We start from the raw sequence: 10,492 nt of genomic DNA, 5'->3' as shown, positions 1-10,492 counted from the left end.
GCCTGCGTCCGGGCTTTCGAAGATGTCTAGCGCCTCCTCGGCGTCGCGGTGCTGCCTGTAGGTCATCCAGCAGCAGGGCTCCACGTCGGTCTCGTCGATGCCCCAGAAGGTGAGCTCCTCCTCGAAGAGGGGCCCGCACACGTCGGCGGGGCAGTGCAGCTTGCCCGTGCGGTAATAGTTGAGCACGTAGGCGAAGACTCCCGGGTGCCGGTCGAAGAAGAACTCGCAGCCCCCGCCGCCGCTGCTGCCCACAACTCCGCCATCGGACTCGGGCCGGCCCCCGCCGTCGGGATCAGCCAGCCAGGCGAGGCGGGTGCCCGGTAGGGTGCGCAGGGTGCTGCGGTAGGTCTCATGTCGCGTGCCGCCCACGTTGATGATGATCTTCTCCGACGCCGCGCCCTTGGCCATCTCCTCCTTCAGACATGTTTTGGACGGAGGCTTGTTCCCCGACTTACGCCCGCGGTAGGAGGAGACACACACCGAGCTGATCATAAGAAGCGCTGCGGGGCTCCGGCTTGGGGCGGCCGCTGCCCTCCAAACACCCTTCCCGAGGAGGCAGCGTCAGACGGGGGAGGAGGAGGAGACCAGGAGGAGGCAGGAGGCGGCGGCGGCCCCCTCTGCGGCTTGGCCCTGCTCCTGCCTCCCCGCCGGAGCGCGGAGCCGGAGGAGTTGGGTTTCCTGGGTGCACAGGTGGTTGGGGTTTGGGCAGGCAGCGCCCAGGCAGGGAGACAGAAGGGTAAGAGGAGAGCTAAGACCCAAGCGAGGGGCCCGGGGAGGTAGGGGCAAGCACCCGCGCTCCCCCGCTAAGGCGAGACACACAGACGCTCGGGGCAGGGACACGCCCCCCCTTCACCCCGGAAAAGACGAGGAAGCGGACAGTCCGGACGCACTGCGAGGGTCCGGGGCGCGCGCGCGCTCACACTCACACGGGCCACCCTCCGACTCCCAGACCATGCAGAGCCCCGGGAGCGGCCGGTATCCCCGCGGCGGCGGCACGCAGCAGCAACAAGTCCTCCGAGCGGTTCTGGGGGGCGGGGCCGCTCCGGGGAGCGGGGATCTGGGCACCGGCGAAGGAGTCCCCCGGGCGGCGGTCGAGTGGCCAAGGACACCTGCAGGCTTCCCGGGCCGAGCCAAGCGGGAGCCTCAGCGCAGCGCCCCGGCGCCGGGCTCCTCAGATCCGGCGGCGCTGGGAGCCACGCCATCTACGCGTCTGCCCATCTCCGGGCTGGGCGCCGGCCTTGGCTAGAGGTGGCCTAGGGGAGGGGGAAGCGCTCTCGACCCCTGACCTCTAACCTCCGCGCGCCTGCTCTGGTTGCGCCCGTCGCCCCCTCCCCGCCAAGCTGGTCGCATTGTTGCCGTTTCACTGCAGCTGATTGGAGGCCGCGGAAGAAAGTGGAGAGACGGTGTCGCCAGGAGGAGGCTGGCCTCTCCTGCCCCTGACACCGTGTTGGAGGCCCCTGCCCACCCCGTTCCCATCCGACGCCTTGGAGGCCCAACCCGGCTCAAGATGCCCGAGGTCCTGATGCTTACCGCCCTTGTCACAGTCACCAGAGCCCCCGCGATAGAAAAGGGGGACGCGTTGGCCTCTGGCAGAGAAGCAGCTCCTGGTCTGGGTGCAGGGCACCGTAGCCCTGGCGCTGTCCATCGAGAAATGTTATGGGTGGGGGGTGGGCGGCCTTGCTCATCGTTGCCCTGGAGGGCACACAGTAAGTGCCCATGTCCTGCCTGTGATCCCGTATTTGACTTTGCCCGTGTTTATGTCTCTTCTTGCCTCTCTAACCCTGAGTTGCTCCAGGCCGCATTGTGCTTTTCTATCTTGATAGCTCCCATAGTCCCTGCCTCTGAAAACCTGTTTGCTAAGTGATTGAGAAAGCTGCATGTTCAAAACATTAGGCACAAACCAGACTTTTACTGGCCCTATCCCAAGAGCAAGTTCCAGATTCATTTGCTTTTATTTGTTTTTAAGTCCAGAACCTCTACTACTTTTTAAAATTAATACTCCCCACCCCACCCCACCCCTTTTTTCCCCCACAGCTCCAGGCAGCATCCATGTCTGGGTGATGATGTAAGGAGGATTTTAAGGCAGAAATGCAAGATGACTGACACACCTGCCCTGGACATCTATGCACCAAATGATTTCCAGATTAGGCAGTACCTAGCTATATTGGGAAAAGCAAGAAAAGGGCCTGTGTGTGCTCTCAGGAAAAATTAAAAGCCCAGTGCAAATGCAAGGGATTTTTATAAGCAAAAGTTTCGTCATTAATGAGGTCAGAAAATCAAAATGACAATGACCTTTGATGGTCTGTACTAATGTGCAGAGGAGGTGTCTACCATCCTGGACCGTAGTTAGAAACACACATTTGCTGGCACCCCCTTTGTGCCCAGTCCCCCCCACTCCTTGGACCTGATGTCTACATTTCAGAGTTTAGGTGGCTTTGAGTTTGCTGCAGCAAAAAGAAATATCCCAAATGTGACCGGGAAGAAAAGATCCAGGACTGACCAGAAGCTGGAATGAGGAAGAACCACAGAGAAGATATTAAAGAATTGACTGGAATGAACAACTTTAAAGTTCTATTGTGGCAAACTCTCTTGGGGTTTCAGCTGTTTTCCATTTTTTAGCATCACTGAACTCAGTCATTCTGAGAAAGGGGAGAGAGGTTGATGGAGGTGGAGTGGGTGTGGGGGGAAAATGTCACAGTATCCCACACCTGACTCATTTATTCATTCAATAAATATTTATTGAATACCTACTACATGCTCAAAGCTGTTCCAGTCTGGAAATACATCAGTGAGTAAAACAGAGCCTCCCCACCTACCCACCTGTAGTAAGTCTCCGCCCAATTAGTGCTTCCATTCTGCAGTGCTTGTGAATGGTGACGCGCACCTGGGGACATGGGTGAAGGGAGAAACCTGCCAGGGAAAAGGAAGCCAGGAGGGAAGGAAGGGAGAGCAAAAAGCTGGGGTGGGGATAGGGGAACCCAGGAAGAGCCAAACAAAACAGAGGGCCCAGATCGGGAGAGGCAGCCTGGCCACGGTGCACTGGGAGGAGGGCCCCCGGCTCAGCATGCTGATGAACTCCTGGAGAGGGGAGCTCAGCCTCAGGTCAGAGGCCTCCACAGAGGGCTTTGCTGCTCGCTGAAGGTTTTATTCTAGAGCTCTTAACTAACAGGTTACCTGAGCCTTTCTGGGCTTTTCTGGGGGTGTCAGTGTGCTGCAGTTGGCATCATGGGGCTTGTCCCCATCAGTTCTTTGTATGTGAGTGCATGCTATTCCCCTAAAACAGAGCCCAGGAAGGAGAGGAGAGCCCCCTACCCAGCCGGCTGTGTGACTGCCTACTGTGGATGGGAACGTGCTGCCCCCTGGTGGTGTTAGAACATCCTGGCTCCGGACCTCAGTTCTGGGCTGTGATCATGAAAATAAAGGGCTGGTCTTGGTCTGGGGTGATTTCCTGTTGATTCGAGGACCTCAGGTATCTCTCCCAGCCTAACACTCCATCTGGAACTTAGCCTCCTCTCTCTCTTCTCCATTCTTCCAAGACTTTTGATAACTGACAAGCTTAAGCAAGACCATGAAGCAACCACAATTGGTAATTCCTAACTCCCCCAGGTTCCTTTCCCATTTTCACTTTTTCTCCACCTTCCTCTCTTGGGTGCCCAGTTTCTTCTGGCTGTCAGGGAAAAGCATCTGTCTGGGAGCCAGTTCACACTAAAGTGTCAGCCACAGTGGGTTTCCCTTACCAAGAGTAAGAGTATGGCAAATGGATAGGAAGAAAGGGCCACGTTTGATTCCAGAGGGACACTGATGGGGGCTGTCAAGTACCTGGAGCCTTTCTAGAGCCACCTCAAATAAGGTCCTTGTTCTCTGAAAGCTGAAGCTGATCCTGCCAGTGGGAAGCCGAGAGCCTGAAATCAAAACCATTCACTGTACTCTTACCCCTTTAGGGACTTTGTGTGGGCTCAGCCTCTTTGGGGTGTTGGGGGCCATTCAATCCTCTTCACCTTCCTTTTTGGGGTATCACATATTTTGTCAGAAGCAGGCCCTCTGGCTGCCAAGGCAAAGTCCCATCCATTGGCACTGGCACCTCCTGCTTTTGGCATCCCAGCTCTTGCCAGAGACCAGCCCCTCCTCCTTCAGGTCCAGGCCAAGGAGCCAGCATCCTTTCCCATCATGCCCTGCTCCCTCCAGCCTGGTTAATTGAATTGCCTTATCAGACATCCTCACTGGGGCTGAAGGTGATAGGCTTTTCCCCTCATGGAAGGAGAAGAGAAGGAAGGGTGAGAGAAGGCTGGAAGCCTCCTGTTTGCTTATCAGCTCATTTTATCCTGCCTCCCACCCCCCCACAAGCAGCCTGCAGAGACTTCCAGGCTCCAAATCAAATGTGAGAGCCTCTTCCTAGGAGGGATCTGGGGAGAACCTAGCCTTACATGACAGCCCAGAGTGACCCAAGCCTTGTGGAAGTCAGCCAGAATGGTTCTACCCAATGGTTCTGAGGCAGAGCTGGGTTGCTGTGAAAATCCCAGTGAAGTAGTATATGGGGCTCTGGGGAACTGCAAAGACAGCCTGTGATTGCCCAGCTCTCAAAGGGAAGAAATCAGAAGGGTGCAGACCACAAGTTTAGGCCTGGCCAGGACTCAAGGCCTCATAAACCATAGACCTGGAGTCATAGGGCTGGAAGGGACCTGGGTGACAGCTTACAGGTACATTCTCCTTGAGGGATTTCAGGCTAACAGCAGCAGTGACCTCTGGGACACTGACCCAGGGCTGGGCCAAGGACAGAGAATGATGTGGGGCCCATGTGGCCTGTGCATGTAGATCAGTGTTCATGGGACCAGCTGAGTGGACCCCCAGAGGCTTCCTTGCTCAAGACTATTGTGCTGGGGACCCAGTGTGGGTCCAGAGAGCACCTTTCATCCCCCACACACATGCTAGCCCAGGGCCTGGTTGGCAAGACTCCCTGGTACTTAGCATTTCTGCCTCTAGAAAAGTACAGATTTCTCCCACCTGGGCTAAATTCCAGTAAAACTGGTTCATTCCATTAAAGTAGTTCATTAGTCCTGATAGGCATGATCCCCTCCAGCAGTGTTCTGGGGAATGGAGAAGCAGCTGTCTAGAGAGACAGACCAAACTCAGGCTCCTCTTGGGTGCTTGTGAAGCCTGGGGATCCCTCCCTGCTCAGGTCAGCCCTGGGCAGAATGGAGAGACCTGGAATCCAGCCAGCCGAGACCCAGGGAGCCAGAGAGCAGAGCCCTACTGAGTCTTTCTGCTCCACAGCTGGCACTGTGCCTGGCAGGGTGTAATCTTAATAATGGTTTGTTTGTTGTTGAATGACAGATATAGTTTTCTCCCCATCTCCCGGGTCTCCTCCCACCAACGAGAATGTAAGGAAAGAACACAGCAATGTGCCTGGCACCAGTGGGGGGATATTTCAAGTCAGATGTGACTGCTTCTGCCAGGCAGGGACTCCTACCTGATTCTTCTTAGTATATTCTCAGTGCTTAGCACAATCCTAGGCACTGAGAATACTTGATTCATGCTTGATGCATGGAATTAATGGGGGAGGGGAGGGGAGCAAGGGTGGGAGAGAGTTGGAGCCTTCCCTGTCAATACCTTGCTGTATGGTAGAGGGTGCACCAGATTAGGAGTCAAGAAACCCAGGCCTTGGCCGCACTTTTCCCCCTGCTTGGTTCTGGGAATTCTAGTTTGATGTCTCTCCTTTTCTGGGCCTCAGTTTCTCTAATTGTTACTTGTATATGAGGAAGTTAGGTCAGATAATCACTAAGGTTTATGTTCTGGTTACCATTGCTGTGAAACAAATTATCTCCAAAATTTAGTGGTGTAAATTCAAAAGCCATTTTATTTTGCTGGATTTTATGGGTCAGGATGTTAGGAAGGGCTGAGTTGGACAGTTCTTGCTTAGGGTCCCTCATTTTATGTAGTCATGGGTCAGTTGGGACTGCAAAGCGTTCAATATGGCATGTTCTTGTGGCTGGCAGTGGACACCGGCTGTTGACTGGAAGATCAGCTGAAGATGTCAACCAAAGTACCTACAAACACACAGCCTCTGTAGCACAGCAGGCTCAGGGTAGCTGTGCTTCTTACATGACAGCTGATTTCCCTTGAACACTGTGGAAAAGGCACAGAACCTTCCTAACCTAGCCTTAGAAGTCACATAACATCACATCCACCATGCTCTGTTGGTCAGAGGAGGCGTTTGCTCACCCAGATTCAAGAAGGAGGTCATAGACTTCATTTCTTGATGGGAAAAGAATTCAAGGCTTTAAACCACTCTCCCAAATAAACAAACAAACAAATAAAAAAACCCAAAACACCGCATACCTGCAGACTGTGGAATCCTTCAGCCTTGGCCCAAGTCCATGTGGCAGGAGCTGGGTGAGGCTGTGTGTCTGGTTGTGACTGCTGGGAAAACTGTATGTAAGATCGGTGAGACCCACGCACTCTGAGTACCCCTTCCCTGGAAAGGGTGCCTTCTCTCCCCTCCTTCTTTGGCTTCTTTGGGTTTTAGGCTGGAACTGTCCTTTTGGAATAGCTCTAGGAGATGGCTCATTGCATGGGTGATGGGACTCCCAGAATGAAGCAGGCTCCCTGGACTCACCCAGAGTTGCTGGAAGGAAGGAAGGTAATATTTAATGAGCACCTATTATATCCCCATATGGAAAGGATTCTATACTGTATTCCAGTAGGTATTACAGATAGAGTTATTTTGCCTTCTACATCTCTTCAAGGAAGAAATTCTGTCATTCTCCTTTTATGGATTAAAAAATAGAGGTTCATAGGGTTAAATGGCTTGCCCACGATTGAACGGTTGGTGACAGACCCATGATTCAAACTGCCTCATGCCACCTGCCTCCAGGGCAAATGTGAGGCAGAAGAATCTGTCTCTCATGTCCTCCTGTCCTTCTCATCTTCCTCTCTGCCTGCTCCCTCTGCCCAACGCCCAAGCTTAGCCACTCACCTCCCATCAGAACTTACCTGTTACATGTCCTGGTTCTGTGTTTCTACACTGATATCCCAATCAGGAGAAAGCTTCCACCCAGGCACTAATGATGATGAAGATCCCTAGCACCCTAGAATAAGCCCATTACATGGGCAGCCACAAATTCTCCACGTCCACCCACCCACGTTGACTGGTAGGGTCTGTGTGCCCTGTCCTTAATTCTGGGCAGATGCTGTGACTCATAGAATAGGATGGAGGTGATGCTGTGCTATTTTCCAGGCCCATACCTTAAGAAACTGGCAGCATCCACCTCCTGTCTCTTGAAATGTTCTTTCTGACACCCTGAGCCATCAGGTAAGAAGTCTGGCCACCAGAGATGACATATGCTGGAGAGGCCAATTGCAGATGCTTATTCTGGCTGATAGTCACAGCTGAACCCAGTCGTCCAGCCATTCTCACTGAGGGGCCAGACATTTGAATGAATGTGGGGGCTGCCTTGGACCCCCAAGATCAGCTCATTTGCCAGTTGCATACCACTGAGTGACCTCAGTTGCCACCAGAATGATTGCTCAGACAAGCCCTGCCTGAATTCCTCACCCACAAAACCATGAGATATACAAGGGTACTTCAAAGTTAATGAAAATATTTGTATTACCTTTGAATTCTATTTTTCCATGAACTTTTTTGAGTATTCTCATACATAATAAAGTAGTTGTTTTAAGCCATAAAGATTCGGGGTAGCTTGGAACACAGTAATAGAAAACCAAACCTTATCTCATTCAATCTATTCATTATTTCTATTTTACAGAGTAGGAAATTTAAGCTCAGAGGGATTAGATAACTTGCCCCAGGTCTTCCAGGCAGCCCAAGGCAAAGCTGGCATTTGAACTTGAACTTGGGAAGTCTCACTCCAGAGCTCTCTTGCACTGAAGCCCTTGTTATACTGCTTCTTAGGGGGTCTATGTGCCCCCTCCTGGCAAGAGGATTGGCATTTTAACCAAAAACATTACTTGCAGCCAAAGGATTGTATGACTTTGCAAGGAGTGACTTTTCCAGCACCAAGACATTCCTCTGAGAGATAGGTGGGGAGATTTGGAGTTGCAGGTGGGTATCCTTCCTATGAAAAACTCAGGACAGTAGGGGCTGATTTGCTTATCTTTATGTATCTATAGCTGGCATGGGGCCTGTCCACAATGGGTGCCTAATAAATGTTTGTTCAATGAATAAACTAAACCACAAAGGAATAAGTGGGAGAGGAGGAGAAGTGGGAGAGAAGGGTAAATGGACCAAGACCTGGAGAGAAATGTTTTTCTGCCATCTGGTGGCTGTTCCTGGAACAGCACTTTTCTCCCTATGGCAGAAGAAAATAGGTTCCTTTGGGGACCTTGGCCGAGTTTGTCTGCGATCAAGCAGCATCTTTCCAGACTGGGGTGGGGTGGGGTGGGAGTGAGGCCTTCCGCAGGAGTCAGACTTCTTGCTTCTTCCAATGTCTGTGCTCCTTGAGGGTGAGACAGGAGGAAGAGCGTCCCCTGCCACCAGCTCATTCCCTTCCCCATGGTGCTGAGCATTCAGTGGGTGATCAATAAATACTTGGGATTGAAATTTGAGAAAATAGGTGATGTCAGATCCCATAGTTCATCTTTATCTTCTACTGAAGTTTGCAAGAGAGATAGCTACCTTGTCAGCTTTTTTTTTTTTTTTTAAAGATGACCGGTAAGGGGATCTTAACCCTTGACTTGGTGTTGTCAGCACCACGCTCTCCCAAGTGAGCTAACTGGCCATCCCTATATGGGATCCGAACTCGTGGCCTTGGTGTTGTCAGCACCACGCTCTCCCAAGTGAGCTAACTGGCCATCCCTATATGGGATCCGAACTCGTGGCCTTGGTGTTGTCAGCACCACGCTCTCCCAAGTGAGCTAACTGGCCATCCCTATATGGGATCCGAACTCGTGGCCTTGGTGTTGTCAGCACCACGCTCTCCCAAGTGAGCTAACTGGCCATCCCTATATGGGATCCGAACTCGTGGCCTTGGTGTTGTCAGCACCACACTCTCCCAAGTGAGCCACGGGCCGGCCTCCGAGAGATAGCTACCTTGAAGTGAGGGGCAGCTCTTAGAACTTAGAACAGGCTTGTTCCAGGAGAACCCACCTCCCCACTTCCCTCTAGTCCCCTACCTTCCCCCTTCTCATTCTCAGACCTCTGGACACTGGCACCTTCTCAGCCCCCCGCCTTTCCCTGAGAGGGCTGCCATGCATCCTACCCTTAGCAAGCTGACAGGTAAAGCTCTTCCTGGTGTCAGGCAGGGCAGGAATCTCCCCTGCAGGGCCCTGTAAGGGGACACCAAACACCACCCTTGCATCAGATGGAGCCTCATTTTCCTCACCTGGAAAAATCTAGACACAAAGAATCTCCCTCAGAGAATTGTTGCTAAGATCACAGGAGATTAGATGTGTGGAGTAGTTGCAACCCGATAAGGCCTGCCACAAGTGTGTACATTGTTAATACCTAGGACAATTCTAACGGGAGTACATATATGTCCCTCCCCAGACTCCTCAGCCAGCCAGCCAGCTCCCATAACTCCCCCAGCAGTCCTGTCCAACCCATCCCAGTCCCAGCTGTTACCCTAAAGCTTCCCCCAGCATCCTCGGAGTCCCCCATCCCCTCTCCCTGATCCCAAGAGCCAGTAGGAAAGGAAAGAGGGGTTTGGTATGAACAGATACTTTATTGTACACAATGATGGGGGGAAGAGGAAAGAGGGGCTCTGCTCTGGGGTGACAGTGCCTCATCCCCTCCCCTTGGCTGAGTGGTCCTGACCCAGGTCTCTGACCAGCTGTGGGACTCATGGACTTGAATTGTTCTGAACTTGTGCCACAAACCAAAGTGACTGCCTGGTGTGTGTGCTTGTGCCTGTGCAAAGCAGAGCTTTTGATGAGAACGGACTCTGGGCTATCCTCCCCCAGGCCCAGCCACTGCACCCCAGTGAAGGGGCAGCAGACTCCATATTTCAGGGCCTAGCAGAAGACCCAAGGATGCTGAGGGAATCACGTGCATCTAGCCTGTTCAGTCTTGCTTCTCTTTTTCACAGTGGGGAGTCCTCAGGGTGGGGGAATGGCTGTGAGGAAGGGCAGAAGGGCAGCCCCCTGCCTGGTAATCCTGCAGGCCTCCGCAGGGCCCAGGACCATGGCTTCGTCTCCAGCCATGGCCTCCGCAGGCTGACTCAGGAGGGCTTCTCCTGGCACTAGAAAAGCAGAAGTCCCTGCAGATTTATTGCTGGAGGGCAGAGGCCAACCTCACTGGCACTGTGTGCCCCATCTGTCCAACCCCCATCTGAGCCTCGAGCTTCATGTTGCTTCAGTGGAGAGGGCAGAGGACTCCCCGAGCAAGACGCTGGTGATTGGGGCTGGAGGGCAGGCGGGGCAGGGGACCAGGGGACTCTCAGGCACACCCTTGCCCTGCCCCCAACTCAGCAACTCACAGCCCTGGAGTCCCCTCTGCCTCCTGGTGGGCACTGCATGGACAGCACCAGAGCCAGTCGGG

General features: G+C 53.2%; 1 protein-coding gene across 3 annotated transcripts in view; it reads right to left on the bottom strand.

The window, feature by feature from the left end:
• KCNC4 (potassium voltage-gated channel, Shaw-related subfamily, member 4) overlaps nt 1–492 on the bottom strand; it is a 22,701-nt gene extending 22,209 nt beyond the window's left edge. For all 3 annotated transcript variants that reach the window (XM_008566733.1, XM_008566728.1, XM_008566743.1), the window contains exon 1: nt 2–492. In XM_008566733.1, coding sequence (XP_008564955.1) covers nt 2–492 — 491 coding nt within the window. The remainder of the gene's footprint in view (nt 1) is intronic.
• Between the last annotated feature and the right edge of the window lie 10,000 nt (nt 493–10,492).

The sequence above is a fragment of the Galeopterus variegatus genome, unplaced genomic scaffold (assembly GCF_000696425.1).
Source record: "Galeopterus variegatus unplaced genomic scaffold, G_variegatus-3.0.2 Scaffold16, whole genome shotgun sequence".
Classification (NCBI taxonomy): domain Eukaryota; kingdom Metazoa; phylum Chordata; class Mammalia; order Dermoptera; family Cynocephalidae; genus Galeopterus; species Galeopterus variegatus.
Note: the sequence above shows the minus strand (reverse complement) of the source record. Positions and strands in the feature narration are given on the sequence as shown.